Source organism: Diadema antillarum, unplaced genomic scaffold, assembly GCF_040938485.1.
Source record: "Diadema antillarum isolate AM-2024a unplaced genomic scaffold, OU_Dant_1.0 seq00000002_RagTag, whole genome shotgun sequence".
NCBI classification, from domain to species: Eukaryota; Metazoa; Echinodermata; class Echinoidea; order Diadematoida; family Diadematidae; genus Diadema; species Diadema antillarum.
Window position 1 is genome coordinate 1,265,996 of NW_027271124.1, and position 20,123 is coordinate 1,286,118.

The following is a 20,123-nucleotide window of genomic DNA, read 5'->3' on the forward strand; positions in this document are numbered from 1 at the left end:
CACATAATTTTCACACGAGGGTATCAAATCCCACTAGGCAACAAAATAGAGAATAAAAATACCGTACATGTAATAAATAATCATCACTTGTTGCAGCCATATAACAATGTAAACGACTCATGACGACTATTATTTTGTCCAGTAACTCACGACTGTCCAGTTGCTTTGTACTTTTATACCTGCACAAACAAAGTTCTTGATTTATCCCAATTGCAATCCCTCGGTGTCTTCATTATTATAGGTTTCCCTGCCAATTTCGCACTTATGTTAGTCCATGTAATAGAAGGTTCATTCAATTTAGAAAAAAACAAAAACAAAAAACCCTCGTTATTGCACAGCCTGTCTTTCAAATTTGCAACTTGTGCGTTCAAATTAGCATTACAATCAATGAATGTAGCTTTCGAATTCGAAAAAAGGGTATTCAAATTGGCTGGTACTCCACGTTCATTCAAAGTAGCCATCACTCGCCGTAAAGGGTAGTTGAGTCATTCAATTTCGCGAATGGGCAGTCAAACTCAAAACATATTCATACAAATTTACGTCATGTTATTTCTTTTTTTTTAAGTGAGAACATTTAAACATGTATTTCTATGTAACTTTTTGTTCTATCCACACACTGTTTAGCAGTAAAAGTATCGTATTTTTGACCCTATATAACTCGAGTTGGTTGTTCTGTAACTCTCCTTGAAAAAGACTCCTTGAAAAAGAAAGTATAAAGAGAATTTCACAAAATTTTACTTTTTGAAAAAAGTGCACATTTCCTCGACTTGTCACTGACGTATGTTTAAGGATAATACATTGTATTATTCCCCCCTGCCTTCTGAAAGAGGGAAGTCAAGTGTTCTGTCATTATGCGAGAAAAGTAAAAATATGTCGCATTTTCTTTATATACTCTTTATACAGTTGTACGCAGGGGACATCACAAGCCGTAGTAGTCTTATCATCCGGCAGTGACTGTGCAGATACTTGGAAAAAAAATATCATAACTTTTGCACGGATTGTCCGATTTTACTCAAACTCTCACTGATGTGTTCTACTAATATTGCTGCATTCACTCAATCCACATGTCTGTGAAGTTGAACTTGTCCTCTAAACATTTGACGTTGACCTTTTGACCTTTGACCTTGAGCATGTGCACCCAAAAGTTGATAGGCACAACTTCGCCCACTCATACATATACATGCCAAGTTTCATTAGGATACCCTTAAACGGTTTTTTAGTTACGCTGTCCACAAAATTGATTACAGACGGACGGACGGACAACCCTAAAACATAATGCCTCCGCCGACACTTCGTGGCGGAGGCATAAAAAAATCCCGGTCCCGGAAAATATGAAATGTTATGATGCTTACAAAACAATAACTATGATGAAAGAAAGTAAAGAACCAAAACATAAACATGTCTGCTAACTGCAGAACATGTTAAACTGGATGCCCCAAAATGAATTTGAATGAACGAGCGCAGCAAATACCTGATCATGTGACTATAATTATCATTCTAAATTGAATGAACGAATAGTGAAATGGTGCTTGTTTTATGAATTTCAGTTGAAAAAGTGTTAATTAGAATGAAGTTAGAGGTAATTTATTCCCTCCAATATAAAGTCGTATGAAGAGATCATAAAATTGAAGTACCGAACATGTCATCTAGGCTAGATTTTGCTAAATGGGATGCAGCAATAAGGAATTGGATTGAGAGAGGTGCGAAATTGACTGGGAAATATTTACGCTAACCTTAAAGATAATATAAAGTTTTGATACCTCAAAAGTTTCCCTGAGTTTCCTTGTCTTAGTTTGTGTTTCAGGTTAAAGCACCTTTCATATAACTAACACTGAGACTTACTACGCCCCAAAGTGCTCTTAGGTCTTAGTAATCATATGCAATAATGGTTTCGTACAATACGTGTATATTGATTCTCGTGGTACCGCGTCGAGTCAAACTAACGGCTCGTTCTAATTTTTTAGAGCCCGCTCTGCTCTAATACGAAACCATTATTGCATGATTACTAAGACATGAGAGCACTTTGGGGCGTAGTAAGTCTCAGTGTTAGTTATATGAAAGGTGCTTTAACCTGAAACACAAACTAAGACAAGGAAACTCAGGGAAACTTTTGAGGTACCAAAACTTTATATTATCTTTAAGCACAAGTTAAATCAGCATTAGCATGTTTGCTGAACAATTGCTTTAAAATCCTCCCTTCTCAACCCATCCGAAGTAACCAACCAGCAAACACACCAGCCCCCCCCCCAAAAAAAAAAAAAAAATGATGGCAACATGAAATAGATGAAAATACTGATTGCAGAATAGCCACCCATCATACGACACGCATAATGAAATCACAGTTACACCCAAAACGCTGTTGCGAAATTATTGCGTGGACAGGAATATCTCGAGCGACCATAGTGCAATCCGCAGTCATAGTCTTTGCTTCAGACTCTAAATCCTGTCATTAATGGCTATATAGCAGTAGTTTTAGTGCGAGGTATTTTATGGTAATGAGCGGGAAGAATATTGCGTTTTGCGTCTGCTTGTTCTTTCCAGTGTTTCAATATATATATCTGTACATGTTCTGGTTAGTCATTCTGGGGTTACTCTCTCTGTGAACATTTATCAGCGGCATCTTGTGGCGACCTACACTAACTTACTCCTGAATATATATCTTTAGGACTTGTGTCTGATTAACTCTTAGTAATTTCATTGCTGTTAGGGATCGCCCGGGAAACATTCGCGATCGCCGAAAGAGCTCTTCAAAATTTGGACAACAAACTACAATATCATTCTGTTAAAGCCGACCACAGCAGAACGGTATCATGGCTAGCAATGACGTAGGATTTCATGATCACGTCGTTCTTGGGACATTCTCTACGGACGAAGACCAGAATTACTGCAATGATCTGCGAAATCGCCGATTCTTTGTCGAACCTGACGACAGACCGAATTTCGACCTGTTACACGGCATCGACGACTATGTCGACAGGGATCACAGCGGTGTGCAGCCGACATCGCTGACTCCCGTTCTAGAATGGATTCGAGACCACCAGAAGGAGTTGAAGGAAAAGGGAATCATGAAACCCGCCGGAAAGGGTCCAGAAATGAAGTAAGATCAAGATATAGTAGAAATTTGTTGAAACTAGATAGAGTTTGCTGAACTTTTCGCAAAATTAGAATGATTGGTCTCTTACTTTACTAGCAATTTCAATTGATTGCAAGATTTTCCTTAGCCGGACACTATCCAAATAAATCTTTTCTTTTGCCAATTGTCGTTGTTATAAGAATATGCTCCGAATTTCATCACTGTCAATAGAAAATAAAAAGGTAGGGAAATTATAAACAGTTACGATATCAATAGTGATACTAATAATGATGAGGATAACAGACTCAGAATCAGAATCAGACAATCATTAAAAAGTCAGAAAAAGAGTAATTGGATTTTGATAACGATCAAGCAGGTAATGATATTCGAGCAGACTCGCGACAAAGCAGAATATAGGTAGCCTATACCTTGTGTGACAGTATAAGAACTACATACATAACCTGTCAGATTTTTAAGATAGTAGAAGAGGTTGCATGACGTTTGATAACCTACAGCCTTGACATCACACGATTCTCAGTGTTTGTTGTATAACTTTTCACGTGTAAACGAGAGGTTTAATATGGGTTACAGCTCGTTATTCCAAAGGCTCGTTAGTCCGAAGATTCGTTATCCCGAATTTCATTTTCGGATTAACGAATGTTCGGATTAACGAACCCTTTTTCATTTTTGGATTAACGAACCTCTAGATATAGGGAATTTGTGTGGTTCGGATTAACGAACCTTCGGAATAACGAACCTTCGGAATAGCGAACCTTCGGAATAACGAACAGCTCCCTTAATGTGACTCTCCCTCTTACTTTGTACGAAAGTAGGATTTGGAGCTTTAAAAAAAAGTGTCATGTATATTGCGCCTATGAGCTCGACTGTAGGCAAATAAGGCCAATGATTCCGACAGTATAAACAAGCAAGGCCCACGAGTTCGACACTTCGCAAAATAATACCCATGAGTCCGACACAAGGCAAAAAGAGAGAGAGAGAGAGGGGAAAGGTCCACGAGACCGACATTCTGATGTGTTATTCATGCTTATCACAGATGGGTATGTTGTTTGTTACGTTTCGTCACAACACGACGGTGGCAATTAAATATCTGTGTTGATTTAATCATGATTTTTTTTTTCTAGTGGAAAAAAAAACACAATCCAAGAATAAATAACGCAAAACGAAGATATAGGTCCTACATCCTTACGATATAGACATCCGATAGAGTACTGCTAGCACAAATGATAAACCCTATTATCCCGGCCACATCCGCTGCCCCAGGTGAGTATGTATATGTTCATGCTCAGTGTGCTGAGTGGGAATTCCCACACCTCAAAAGAAAAAAAAAAAAACTAGAGGGGTAATCATGACTATAATACATGTATTCATGATATCAGTACAAGAGGATTAGGCCTTATAGAGAAGTGGGAATCCCCGCTCACACATGTATAGACATCCCAGCGCACTGCCAGCACAATGCTAAACTCTATATCCCGGCCACATCGGCTGCCCCCGGTGAGTGTGTTCATGTTCAGTGTGCTGAGTGGGAATTCCCACCCCTCAAAAGAAAAAAAAAAAAACATAGAGGGGTACTGTAGTAATCATGTCTATAATGCATGTATTCGTGATACGGGTGCTTGGCGAGTATATGCTTACGGAGAAGTGGGAATCCCCGCTCGTCGAGGTAAGAAAAATATAAGGGTCTTTCTAGAGAAGACTACCATATCATCATGGGGTGGGTATTTAATGGAGGGGGAATCCCCACTCCTGGAAAAGAAAGTCCAGCAAAGGGAACCAAAACATGATGGTGTTCTTTCTGCATATGTTCCGCTGAACTTTGTTTGGGTAAGGATTAGGATAAGGGCTACGTGATAGGATTTTCGGTTTAGTTTGATGTGAGAATCAGGATTAGCATTGTGGTTATGACTATGTTTGTGAAAGAATTTATGTTCGGCTTAGCGCGCAGTTAATAATTTCAAAGGGAGCAATAACTGTCGCAGGAGAAAATGTCTCGTGAAAACCGTGAGGAACGTCTCGGACTCAACAGAAGATGGTGAAGAATATAAAAAACAAAACAAAGAAAAAACCTCGCATGGTATCAAAGTGCCCTCATCGGGCTGATGAGATCAGTTCGTGGCCGCATTAGAGAAACTGAAGGAATGATATTCCTGCACACGCACGCATTAAATCCCAGATTTAAAGAGGAATGAAACCCAAATATACGTCTGGATTGAGTGAATGCAGCAATACCAGTAGAACACATCAATGAAAATTAAATCTAAAAAAATCTGAAAAATTGATTGAAAAAATAAGTTTCCGTGCCGCCATATTGAATGAGAAAACCACAACATTTCGTGACGTCTCGTATGAAAAACATATCAGAACGTGAAGATAATTCTATATATTTTCACCTTTTTAAAATGAGCAAAAAAGCACTTACCTCGTTCAGAAAGCAAGGGGAAATTATATTACCCTGATTATAAGTTAGTAACAAGTATATAGAGGGAACGTTTAGGGGTGCTTTTCGTTATTCCGAAGGTTCGTTATTCCGAAGGGTCGTTAATCCGAAACACGCAAATTCCCTATGCCTTGAGGTTGGTTAATCCGAAAATGAAATTCGGAATAATGAACCTTCGGAATAACGAATCTTAGGAATAAAGCGCCTTCGGAATAACGCCTTAGGAATAACGAGCTATAACCACGTGTAGGCCCCTACTTTTCTTTTAAAAAATGAAACTGTAGAATTATTGTATGTATAAACCCGGAAGTAGCACCAGAAATATTTTTTGCGCCTCCACCCCTTTTCGGAATTCCTGGATCCGCCCCTAGCTGTTATACTCATTATCTGATCTGTTCTCAGACTCGACGTCGACTTCGTAGCACGTCGCGGCATTCTAGCCCGCCTTCTCCGTGCTGGAAACGATGCTGAGGAGGTCGACTTGATGGTAACGCGTTACCACGGGACTTACTACCTCGAGGGCGTAAAGGACCTCCGACTCAACGAAGCACCGCAACCTTTGGGATTCGGCGGGAAGAAATTCCAGCAGTACGTCACAAGCGGTAAGCTATTCAACATGAAAAGACGCCTGTCTCTCTCAGATCCCATCTTTACCTTTTTTTCCGTGTTACATTCTCCATACAAAATGAAAACAATGTAAGACATTTGCGATTATAATTATAGATGATAAGAAAGCATGATACAAGATACAGAATCCAAACGAGAGGTTGCGATTGTCCGTGCTGTATTTGATCGGCAAAATGCTTAAAGTGACATATATTTAGTCAGTTAGGTTAAATAAAAGAATGAATAATGGAGCCCACTATAACATGCAATTCGATGGCTGACTCATTGGACACAAGACTGTAGATTATTTAGGAATCACAAGCCCGTGTCCACTGGAAGACTTCTTTGCCGAAAAGCAGCCTTCAAACATTCATTCTGTTCACTCAATAAAGCCCAGTCTATTTTGACCATTCCCAGACCCATGTGGGGAGGCACACTGTGCCCCCCATAATTTCGTTTTTGTTTGATGTAACACGATCATATTTGGCACATGAGTAGAGCAACTCAAACTCTACATGACCTAACATTGAACTTTCTCGAGGTTACCCATGGAGGCGCTTTTCACCTAAATATAAAGAAATACATAGGAAATAATTATACTAAAAACATTTTTCTGTACTCAGCAGCATTTGTTCATTCCCGTATAGATGTCTTGTTATATATAGGAAAATCATTTCATATTTGCCACAAGCAATCAGTGACACAAACTTCATTCTTTGTTGTAGTTATATATCTCAAGGTCAACACAAGGGGCGCTATTCATTACCATATTAAGAAATGCATTATGATACCTGTGATGAATTATTTTGGATAGGTACAAGCGTAGTTATCGCATTTCATATTTTCTTGATTAGGAGTTTTTAGTTAAACAAATGATACTACGGGCAAAACTTGTGTGAAAAAATCAAAATGACACAAAATAAAAGGGTATATTTTTGAAAATACCGTTGTCCCAATTATCTCTGTCGCTTTCATCCCCTATTATATCGCTAATTGAAATCGGAACAGAAAAACGCAAAATCTGACTAACATAGTTGTCAGTTTACGATTGCCATGGCAACCAGCAATATCAAACTTCGTTAAATTATGTAGTAAAGTGTTTGCAATCAGATTTTAGGAAAAGTCACCAAATTTGATTGAAATTGGATGAAGCGCGAAAGGGTGGCAATTGAAAATAATATGGTATAGTGGGAACAATATGCCCCACCCCCTTGGGCTTTAAAGGGTTAATAAGATGGATATCCTTTTCGTTTATCTTAAAAAAAGAGAATCTATCATATATATATATAGGGTACATGCAGGTAATATGAGACTATTAAGCTCATTTGCATAAATGGCATGAAGATGCATACAGAGACACCCATCAAACTTTGTTTTTGGGAATTAGCAACTATTCATCCTTCCTTTTATATAGCATTTGCACCAATCAAATATTTTTGTTGACAGTTAATATGTAAATTATGACATCATCGCAGAAGGCTCATATTACCTGCATGTGCAGGTAATATGAGACTGTGCATGGTAGACATTGTGTCAATGTTAAAATGACAATCTTATGTCTTAAATTCATGAGTTTTTTCTATTGTTGTTGTATGACTATTTAATTTTAATAGATATCATATGAATATTATCTAAAACTGAGACAAATAACACAATTTTAAGCCAAAAAATGATTTTAAGCATGAAACGCAATTTTCCGTGTGTTTGTACACAAATCTCAGAAATTCTCAAATTTGACGCCGACATGAGATTTCATTACCGACATGAGATTATTACGTAAAGGTCTTTTACTTTTATTTTTACAAAATAGGTATCAAATGTTGCACAAAAGTTCAAGGAAAAAAAGATAATCCTGATGGGCATTTTATTATATTTTATTATTCTTTTTTTTTTGCAACTGAGCTAGGCCTGGCCTAGCTCAGTTGCAAAAAGAAAATTGATAAAAAATAATAAAAACCGCGGAAATATCACACAAAACGTTGAGACCCCAGTCTTTTATGGTTAAAACTATGAAAATTGTGAATTCAAATGTTTGAAGTAATCGTGTACAGTATCGAACACATAAAATAACACTTAAACTGACGATTATAGCACACGAAATTAATTGTGGCATCAATTTGGAAGCACCCTATCTAAAGTACACAAATATCAATTTACATACATGTTCATATAGCTGTGTGTTGTACTTTGTGTACTTTGAATATAAAAAAACTGTCAGAGAAGAAAATGAAGTATTTTGATGTTGGCTTCTATCTAATTAGGCAAGTCACTTGAAATCAGAGATGTCAATAAAACCTGTCCGCCATATTGACGTCTCATATTACCTGCAGCTTGTTGGGTCTTGTTGGTCATCTTTGAAGCCATATAACACATATTTAGTACAGTACATAGACCAAAACACACTTTCTTTGGTTAAACCAATCAATGAGCTTACGTAAAATGCAAAGAATTGATTTCACACACAATAACTTTACTTACACCAGCGTAATTGGTGAAATGTCAAATCTTATATCAAGGCTAAAAAATACTGTAATTTTTACATATCTTTTCAGTATTTGGTGATATTCTCACCAAACTTTCAGTCAGCGAGCAGGAAAATCATAAAGAACTAAGCACAGTGATGATATCAAACTATAGATGGCGTTATATGCATTTAGGAAGTGGTTCAGGTGGAGTAATAAGGGTTTTTAAGTCACGCGTGCCATATTACCTGCAGTCTCATATTACCTGCATGTACCCTATATATATATATATATATATATATATAATTATGAATTTATATTGCGTAGTTTCTATGAAGCATATTTGCTCAACTGCGCATAACAATAATATGGTACAATCAAAGAAGAAAAAAAACAGATTCATAAAGAAGGAATACAATCTAATTCTTAAAAGAAAATCATGCAATATAAAGAAAAATGTAATTAAAGGACTTATAATTGCATAATCGTGATTCATTAAAGATATCTGATATCTTGGAACCATGTAGATAATTTACTAGACTGTGACCATGGGAACTTTTGTGAAATAAATGTGTTTTCATATGTATACATTTATATACACAAGTCTGTATGTGTGTGTGTGTGTTTATAACTTTCCCATGCTATATCTCTGATTCTAACGAAGTTTACTTATTGTGTTTGATTGGTTTCGTTGAAATTCAAGTGAAGTATGAAACGGTACTTGATGCAAAATGTTATGCGACAGCGAAATTTCTTAAGTAGCACACGTAAACAGCGATCTGTATGTATATCTGCATCTGTAGGATCTGTAGAAGTAATGTGTGTGCATGTATGCTGGTGTTTGTGTTGGGCATGAACACGGTCATGTAGATGTATGTATTTCACACTGTGTAGTGCTTTGCTTGTGTAAATACGTCAAATAAGGTTGTCGTCGGCAAGGGCGGTGGCGTCATCATCAACAATTTGGTGTACATTCAATAACTTTCCACAGCTTTGAGGTATAATCACAATATTCACACTACAGGTACATAACCTAAAAATGCCAGTCAAATTCGAATATGGGTGAAGTCCGACAAGAATAAATGTCAAATGGTCAATGAACTTCAGCTGATAAGTACTATATAACTCAAAGTATAGTGTAACTCATAGTATTATTATTGAAAATAACTTTCCACAGCTTTAAGCTATGACCACCAAATTCACACCACAGTCAGACAGGTTCATCAGCTAAAGATGAGGGTCATGTTTGAATATTAGTGAAGTCCGACAAGGTCCAAGAGCAAAAAGTCAACGAACTTTCTCTGGTATACGCCATATTTGCAATTGTGATTACTCTTATACTTTCCACAGCTTTGAGATAAGACCATGAAATTCACATCACAGGTACATTACCTAAAGGTACCGATCAGGTTTTGATATTGATGAAGTATCCGACAAGTTCAAAGGTCAATGAAATTGACGCTTGGCGTTTACCGTGTTATTCATGAGCACATCATGCCCTCCGGACTCCTTTATGAATAATTCAGCTCTATGGCTAGTTCGTCACTTCAGACACAGGCTCTGGTATTCGACCATCGACCATCAGTGTGAAATGTATAGACGTCTTCGATTGGGGTTGACTGTTGCATGACGAATGTACAGATTTTTTTTTTTTTTTTTTTTGGGGGGGGGGATAGACCAATGTCAGCTAATACAGTGGACTCCCGTTAAAACGAAGTCCTCGGGACCGGCAGTTTACTTTATTATATCGAAATTTCGTTATAACCGAACAAATAAACAATTGGGGAAAAAAAACACACACACACAGAGCGGCCTGAATTTTTACTTCCTTGTAACCGTAATTGCATTAGAACCGTGTTCGCCATAACGGGAGTGCACTGTTTTCTCTCACCTCCCTGATTCAATCTAGTTGTTCAATGGTAAGAACTGCCTAATCTTTGACAATTACAGTTACTTCCTTTTCATGATTATGATCATCGTAGTTAAGATTGACAAGTATTGTTTACTGATTGCATTGTGTTCAGGAATACTGCATGTATACGATAGAGAAAAAGTGGATAATACAACAGGAATTGTGAATAGTAATCATTTTATCAGGTATTCAGGCCGGATGTAATGTATACATACAGGCCTATACACTTTTATATTCTATGAAGTCTATAAGTTATCTGATCAATTTTCATTCCAATAGTTGACGGGGGCCAGCCAGATATTGACCAACCAATCTACGCCAGTTCCTCGTACTACTCGATAACCAAGGGCAAGTGTGGTGACCACACCTTTCTGTTCAGCGGGGAGACTGTAGCTGAGCGGAAGGACGCGGTCGAGCGCCCTCCCATGAACTACGTCGATGTGAAGACCAACAAAGACCTTTCCGAGTACAGGTTAAAACAAAATTTCATCAGGTAGGTTTACCCTCTTGCACTCACCCATACTTTATGATCGATTTCACATTTTACTTTGTTTGTACTATAAAAGCAAACCATAATCTCACACAATCCCATTCCGTTGAACGTCCCCGCCTACATAGTTTTAACATCAAGTATTGGAGCTCATAATTTTGAAAGTGGAGGAATGTATACCCTTCTCAAATATGTCGTCTGCCCGAAAAATTATCTATAAAACAGATTATATTGATAAAATTATGATAGTTATTAATGATATAGTAATAATAAGAATAGAATGATAGTAATAATAAGAATTATTGTCATTACTATTATTATTATTGTTATTGATGTTATTGATATTTAATGATGATTATGATATTCATAATAATAATGATAATATTATTACTATTATCAGTATATTTTTATATTGTTAATATCACAAAAATAAATAAATGTACTGCTCTATATGCAGGAAGGGAGATAGGTAGAAATTGATAGATAGAAGAAAGAGAGATGAAATGTGACAAAACTTCAACATTCAGTGAAGAACCTAATCCATTGTCAGGCTGTTTTTAAAAGACTCTTTAAACACCTTTGTTAAATTAACTGCTGCATCAGCCAGCCTGAGATGCCTATTTATTTTATTTTTATTATTCATTTGTTCATTTCCACCTGAGAAGATGGCTGGATAGCCCATATTTAGCTACACTAAGTTGGTATTCCATGGGGTCCAGTTGGATGTGAGGTGGGACCACTTCACCGGGTTTAACACCCTGCTCTTTGCGATGAATGAATGAAGCGGCATCTTTTATGTGCATGAGTTGCAACTTTCTCATACACGGGACCTCCATTTTATGTCCAATCCGAGGGACAGAGTGTTTTGCCTCTTGCTAGAGGGGAAGGGTATGATTACACACAACATTGCTCAGTCCAGACTCGGGTTCGAACCCGGGCCCTTAGGATCGTGAGCAGGGGCGGATCCAGGAATTCCGTAAAGAGGGGGCGCGTTTACAAAATTAAAGGGGGGCGCACGCACCCCTCCCCCATTTTTTTTTCTTTTTATTTCTCTTGTTTCAACAAAAAATAAAGGGGGGCGTGCGCCGGTTGCGGTCCTCCCTGGATCCGCCCCTGGTGAGGCAGACGCGCTACCGACTGGTAGTTGTTACTGTAAAGCAGGGTTCCCACTTAGCCGAGTTACAGTGCCGAGCTTTGGCAAGTTGTGGCGAGTTACCTCAAAGGGGCACTCGCGCTAACTCGCGTAAAGCTCTTCATGTAACTCGGGATAACTCGCGACAACTCGCGTAACTCGTAGTCAATCTGCAAAACTCCCCGTGAACTCGTGAGTGGTTCAAAAAATTTTGAACATGTTTAAAATTTTCCCTAACTCGAAGTAACTCGTGCTAAACTCTTTTTAACTCGTAATATACTCGTACTACTCGTAACAAACTCTCAGTACTCGGACGAAGCTCGCGATGAACTCTTCGTAACTCACCACCTTCAAGTATATACGCGAGTTCTGCTCGAGCTGTGAAGAGTGCAATACGAGCACTACGACCCTACTACCAGTATGTGTAAGGGGGAGTTGCCCTCGAGCTAAGCGCGAGTTTAGATCGAGCTCTGCGACTTGCAACGAGTTTTGTGTTCGCTTATTCAGAGTGCATTGAACTGACCTATTGATATAGAATTATTCACATTTCACAGGGATTGCGCGAACTCATAACGGACTCGTAACGGGCTCGTAACGGGCTCGTAACAAGCTCTTTATAACTCGATGAAAGCTCGATTTAAGTCGTACACAGGTCATCACAACTCGCTCCAATATCGGTGTGACTCGTATCACGCTCGGATCACTCGTATCGCTATCGTAGTAAATTCGATGTTGCCTCGTAGATCACTCATGCGCAGCTCATTAAAATTGACAAATTTGACGCGAGTTCACGCGAGTTCAAGCTAGCACAGCTCAGCACAACTCTGGACTCCGACTCGGCTAAGTGGGAACCTTGCTTAACGCCTAGATTGTTACTGTAACTCTGCGGCAGCGACTTGCTTTGACTTGAATAGATCTTAATTCCTCTATGAAAATTAGTCAATATCGTGAGGGTGGCTGAAAGTGGTTTCTGATTATCTCGCAAAAAAGTTAAAATCTGAATCCTCCATCTCAACCAAAACACTCCACTTTATTAAATGAATGCATTTTTTTTCCAAAAAACTCAATCAACTGCTGTATCAGCCTGCTTGAGAAGCCTAGGTAGTTTGTTACCGTATAGCTCTGCGGCAGCCAGTTGGAGAGATCTTCCTCTGTAAACGTTAGTCAGTGTTGTTGGGGTGGCTAAAAGAAGACCCACCCCACCACTTTGGTGAAATGGCCGTGACCTTTGTTTAACAGTTTATTTCAACATTCGTCCACAAACTGTGAATGTAACTGCTCCTAATAACTGGCTTTACAAAAATTTCACTGCACATTTCACGAACAATATTGGAGGGGATGATAGTGAACAGTTATGGCATTCCAATAAGTTCAATTTTTTGTTCTAGTTGCCTTTATAGCAGCACATGACACTATTCTTTTTTATTTTCTTTTGGAGAGAAAAAAAAATTTGGCCCCAAGCATAAACCAAGTCCGCTACCTTAAACTTCTCTCCCCCTCTTCCTCTCCCCCTCCCTCTTTCCCTCTTACTCTCTCCTTCTCACCCTCTCTCTTTCGCCCCTCGATATCGATCTCGGCCTCGATCTCGATCTCGATTTCAATCTCCGGCTATCTTCCTCTTTCTTAAGTGTCGCCATCATATCTTTTTTACCAGATACAAAACGCTCAGGTGGTGGTCGCAGAACCACATCAGCGGAGTCTCCGACATCGTGGTTGGCTGGAGGGACGACAAAAGGAACGTCGTCCCCTCAACGGAGATGATGAAGAACGAGGACCTACCCAACAAGGCAGTGGTAAAGTTTAGATGACACTCTGTTGCCATGGTGATAACCACTGTGCGCTGGTTGTGATAAGAGTAAAAACATGCATTCCATTTGATGGTCACAGTAGCGGTGCGGGTTGGAGCAGTGCGGCATAGGCAGATATAGGAAAAAGAGTAACACGTTCAAATATCAAGCAAAATATTTACTTCTTATTTTGCAAAAGAATACGGTGTACCTCTTATATATACAGTTAAACCTGTCTTAGCGCCCACCTCTCTATAGCGGTCACCTGCTTATACGGCCACAGAAAAATTCCCCTGACGAAATTGCTGTATTATGGACCCTTCATATAGCGGCCACCTGCCTAACGCGGCCAGCGGCCACTCATTTTGTATCCCGTGGTGAATATCCAACTGAGTATAGCGGCCACAAAAATTTAGCTGAACCGTTAATCAGCCATGAATACGATGTCTTTTACATTCATTGCGTAAATTCTACCGAATCCTATCTCAGTCACAATCACACAGACACGATTGATAGAATTAATACAGCTCTTTGCCACGGAAAGCCGTCTTACCACTAACGTGACTGGATTAGATCTAGGCTTCAGTAATGCCGCCGTAAATAGCTGCTACAAAGACAAAGACAACTCCTATCAATATCTTAGAATTTTACTAAAATGCCGACTGATTAGTATATAGTTAAGTTCCTTTTAATAAGGACAATAGTTATGGTACTTGTCTGGGTATTGTTTGTTGCAATTTACGTAAGCTTCACATAATTATTATCAATATCCATCGAACTCGGCATTCGTGAGCCCCGTTCATGCAAACTGGTACGAAACAGAGCAGTTCCTCCGGCCTGAAATATTGGTTTTAAAACAGAAGCAGGCAAATTAGAAAAAAAAACAACAAATAAAATGAATTGTACAACAACAGAACAAGAATCGGCGTATCAGCTGCACATGCAAACTTATTTGCTGGTTGTTGTTTTTTTTTTAAGCATAACATGCAATATTATATGATTTAAAATGCAAGTGTTGATATTCAAAATGGCCACAAACCTGTCTATAGCGACCATTTTTGTTGTTTCCCTTCGGTGGCCGCTGTAGACATGTTTGACTGATTACATGTATATACTATATATATATATATATATATATATAAGTAACAAAGCTGCAACAAAGTTCATGCTGTATTCACCAACGGTTTATTTCTTCACACAAATTTTCGGGCGTCTCGCCGCCCTTTCTCAAGTGTTGATACTGAGAGAACAATAACAAAATTAAGCCATAACAATATATTGCAACCGTGTTACTAAGGATGCGCGCTTTAACGCATCCATGCTAGGCATCCTAACACCCAGCGCGCATCCTGGCAACAGTACAATGTTACGTCATAATGAAATTACAATGAGTATAAAGCATACATGAAAAAACTTGGCACGACTGATACAGAAGTAATTCCTCTGAATACGCAGCTGCGGTGGTAATGTAAAAGCAGTGCATTATTTCTTTCAAAATTCAACATACACATAAATTAACTTTAATTCTAGTGCATAGATAATCTTTACATAATCTGAAATTATCATGATCAATATAAACATTCGATTTTTAAAAATCAAACTGAATCGTCACACTGATGGTTATGCAAAATATGTGCAAGCAGTTTACCATTCCTTTCAAACTTCAGCATACACATACATTAACTTCCAAATTCTGGTGAGTAGATAGTCTTTAAATAATCTGAGACTATAGCATGAATATGAAATACGTGAAAATCATATTTTTCTTCTTTTGATTAAATAGATACGTCACAATACGTCTCGGAGTGGAAAAAAGACTGGTTCCAAGAAATGGTTAAAAGGAGCGTCAGCATTATATCACTCAAGCAATATAATGATAAGATCTATTGCAGCGGGGTAAACGGGAGAACATACAACAATAAGCGGCGCACCTACTTGTAAAAAGTGTAGTTCGTGAGCCATGATAGATCTATGTTCATGCCCTGTCCCTGGAAGCTTCGTGTGCGGATGATTGTTTTTAGTTCTTTCACGTGTCTTTCTTCAAATGCTTCCATGTCCTTGTATAAAATGCAACATTGCAGATCTGTTAGTGTGTGATTTGGTTTGTTGAAGTGTTGTGCGACTGGATGTTGTGTTTGACTTCTAATGATTGTGCTTTTGTGATTGTTGAAACGTTAACAAACCAAACAAACAAACAAACCAAATCACACACTAACAGATCTGCAATGTTGCATTTTATACAAGGACATGGAAGCATTTGAAGAAAGACACGTGAAAGAACTAAAAACAATCATCCGCACACGAAGCTTCCAGGGACAGGGCATGAACATAGATCTATCATGGCTCACGAACTACACTTTTTACAAGTAGGTGCGCCGCTTATTGTTGTATGTTCTCCCGTTTACCCCGCTGCAATAGATCTTATCATTATATTGCTTGAGTGATATAATGCTGACGCTCCTTTTAACCATTTCTTGGAACCAGTCTTTTTTCCACTCCGAGACGTATTGTGACGTATCTATTTAATCAAAAGAAGAAAAATATGATTTTCACGTATTTCATATTCATGCTATAGTCTCAGATTATTTAAAGACTATCTACTCACCAGAATTTGGAAGTTAATGTATGTGTATGCTGAAGTTTGAAAGGAATGGTAAACTGCTTGCACATATTTTGCATAACCATCAGTGTGACGATTCAGTTTGATTTTTAAAAATCGAATGTTTATATTGATCATGATAATTTCAGATTATGTAAAGATTATCTATGCACTAGAATTAAAGTTAATTTATGTGTATGTTGAATTTTGAAAGAAATAATGCACTGCTTTTACATTACCACCGCAGCTGCGTATTCAGAGGAATTACTTCTGTATCAGTCGTGCCAAGTTTTTTCATGTATGCTTTATACTCATTGTAATTTCATTATGACGTAACATTGTACTGTTGCCAGGATGCGCGCTGGGTGTTAGGATGCCTAGCATGGATGCGTTAAAGCGCGCATCCTTAGTAACACGGTTGCAATATATTGTTATGGCTTAATTTTGTTATTGTTCTCTCAGTATCAACACTTGAGAAAGGGCGGCGAGACGCCCGAAAATTTGTGTGAAGAAATAAACCGTTGGTGAATACAGCATGAACTTTGTTGCAGCTTTGTTACTTATCTTTTTATCTTGCCAACACGTGGACTACCTTATCAACATATATATATATATATATATATATATACAAAATATAATGTGGGGGGGGGTTGTGTTTGTATACAGGAGATATTATACCTATATTGAAAGGATATTTTCCTTATAGATACCATGCCTTTTTCTCTATGCCATTTCATTGATTGATTGATCGATAGATCGATTTTTTTTTTATCCAGGGCCAGGGCTTCTGGGATCCAGAGTTGTGTGTTTCCAACTTTTTATCGCTCGTCGCAGACATCAGGAAGAAAATCCCGGACGACGACCCAAGGTATGATATCCACAGCGTTCCCTTCTTAGGTCCTGAATTTGAAACAAGAAAAGAGAAAAAAAATCATGTTCATATCACATAAAATCACACAAAATGATAGCACTCGACATAAAAGCATACAGCTGCCAATTCGGCGACAGTACAGTCAACCATTGCTATATATTGCCTATATATTATTACTTTGTTTAAACATTATGTAAATATATTGACTCCCTATAACCTCATAATGTTCCCTAATTTTATTGATTCTTAGATTATTTCATACTCTTTCATTATACAAAAAACCAGCCATAACACAAAAAATACTACTTGAAAAATAGATAAAGAAACTTCTATCAATTAAAGACGCTGTTGGTGTGGTAGGTCGACAAATATCTTGAAATCACCATTGTTGTTGTTGAAATGCTAAGTACCGATGATAAGATTATCAGTATATCTATAACCTATTTGAATCAGATAATCAATGATGCAGCCAAGTTAGATGATACAACATGTATGAGGTCTGTATGTAATAAAAGAGTACAGGGCGATTATGGTACATTCAACTCTTAAGTTTAATTTTCTTGTCCGTTTCTCTGACTTTTGATTCAGAAAATGATTGCGTACAGCGTCCTCCTTCAGACTTTAATTCTCGAAAAAAAAAGACCTAAACAAGTTATCGTATCATATTAATCAATGAATTTGAAAATTGTGTGATACATGAAAGACTCTATGCGTTATAGTGTGTTTCCTAGTAAGCCAACATCAAATGAAATGAGTTATGTAAGGTGCATTTACTGCTCTACCTCAGGTGAAGTGTTTTTCTTTGGAGGCTATCATTTTAATTCATATTTGGACTTTTGAAAGAATATACGCCTATAAAGGATTATAGACTCTATGAATTTAAAGGAGACCATTCCCTGTCTGAAAAAAATGTAAGTTTTGTTGATATTTCATATATACATTAATATTCCAAATATTTCATACACATGTATTATGCTAGTTGATACCGAAATACCTGTCATTGCCTGTACTGCTCTTATGACTCGTTTTGTGGGATCTTCTTTTCGCGATTTGTGTTCCAACAGCGCTGTCTTCTGTATGGGACTAAAGAAGCTGGAGATCAGGCGAGACATCAGGAGGCAGTTGAAAGCAAGGCGGTTCAGCTTCCGTCGCAAGGAGGATGATTACGTCATACTGAAGGATTGGTATCTGCGAGATGTCCTGAAGGTTCCCGAATGAGTGGATGACGTCACGAATAGACATCTATGATGACCACCCACTTGTGCATTGTAAATAAACCTGAATTCGTTCTTATAGAAAACTCTTTCTGTCTCAAGAAATGATATCAACTTCTTATTGAATCGAATCGTACGCAATCATGTAACAATGCTGCTTTGAATGGATTTTTAGATGGATTAGATTTTTATATTAAATGTATATAGATGCATGGCAATATAACACTAGTAGAGAATTCATTTATACTTGTATATCGCAGTTTGTATATTACGTTTAACAGCAGTTTGAACGCTTTTAATGCAACTGTATCAATTTTATACACGTAAGAAGGTTGGCTTGACGTCTCAATCATCCTTTATCAGAAATGTATTACATGTGTACATTATTATTTGAGAGTTTATTATTGCGATAAATGGTATACAGTGTTGCATCGCTAAGAATGTGAAAGTTCAGAACGATTTGACCGAGATAACGATATCTTGTAAGCGTTAAAAATGCAATGACCATAATATGGGGAGCCATGCGCACCTGTCTACGCTCTGTTTGTGAAGTGTAATGTCGACATCTCGTTTATAAAATTATGATATTGTTGTACGTCAACCCACTGGTCGCTATGTAATAATTACGTAGAAATCATTGGCGTTAACCACTTCAAGCACAGAAACATAATATGCTAGTGCTATCAAGCCGGTTATTATTGCGCCCTCTGAATGCCAATCGTTGTAATAATTATCGTTTATTTACTAAGTATAATGTCTATTAATTTCATTCATTTTTATTTACTTTCTACCGGCTGAAAGATTGTAAGAGTAACCTTATTATCTCACATTATACTATAGATTGTTAATATAGTAGATTGCTTCTTCGGCCGATACCCAAACGATGTATACCCTATAATTCAAATCTATAGGCACCAATCTCAATAATTTTATATGGTCTATGTATGGCTTCATATTTTTTGTTGCATGTTCACTAAACTGCTTCCAGTGCACAAGCTATTTTGCTATGTTAAAAACAATCCCCTCCCTCCTAGGGTTAAAGTATCATAGTTTTTGCTTTTTATATATGGTCATTGACATTTTGATATGCCCTTTTGAATATGTTATACTGTTGATGTTAAGCCTTCATATACTCTCTGCATGGGTTCAAAAAGTGATTTCTTTCAACAAAGTTCAAAGTTCAAAGATTGCAATCCGCTGATCTCTATGAAAGTTTGGCGCATTATAGACATGTGACGATGTCTTGCGGTGTGTACATTATCCAGTAGGCACACTGTTGACATGCAAATCAATAGAAAAGACATCAAAGCTACAGCAAGACTAGAGATTTCATAGTGAATCAAGATTTAAAATGCACGTTCGAAAAGATGCACGATTTAGTAGCACAGGCATACTTGCTGTGCGTTCCTTTACGAAATTCTTCGGAGGGTAGAGAGTCAACGTTAGAATGTACGACAACAAGCACGCATTTCTAGAGTAGATGTGGATTAAGTCACCTCTGCACATGCTGTATGACCAT

At 37.8% G+C, this 20,123-nt stretch overlaps 1 protein-coding gene across 1 annotated transcript; it reads left to right on the plus strand.

Annotated features, from left to right (window-relative positions):
• The first annotated feature begins 2,531 nt into the window (after nucleotides 1–2,531).
• On the plus strand, nucleotides 2,532–18,807 carry LOC139724868 (decapping and exoribonuclease protein-like). The gene is made up of 6 exons (XM_071635992.1): nucleotides 2,532–3,097; nucleotides 5,934–6,133; nucleotides 10,791–11,004; nucleotides 13,788–13,926; nucleotides 17,296–17,387; nucleotides 18,455–18,807. Exons 1-6 carry the CDS (start codon nucleotides 2,811–2,813, stop codon nucleotides 18,606–18,608), a joined length of 1,086 nt encoding a protein of 361 aa, XP_071492093.1. The 5' UTR covers nucleotides 2,532–2,810; the 3' UTR covers nucleotides 18,609–18,807.
• Nucleotides 18,808–20,123: the final 1,316 nt, after the last annotated feature.

Bases quoted from the DNA above. Each gene is read 5' to 3' on its own strand.
- LOC139724868 (XM_071635992.1), top strand. From the start codon at position 2,811: ATGGCTAGCAATGACGTAGGATTTCATGATCACGTCGTTCTTGGGACA. The intron at 11,005-13,787 runs GTAGGTTTACCC...CTTTTTTACCAG, and splicing joins TTAAAACAAAATTTCATCAG to ATACAAAACGCTCAGGTGGT. The intron at 17,388-18,454 runs GTATGATATCCA...GTGTTCCAACAG, and splicing joins ATCCCGGACGACGACCCAAG to CGCTGTCTTCTGTATGGGAC.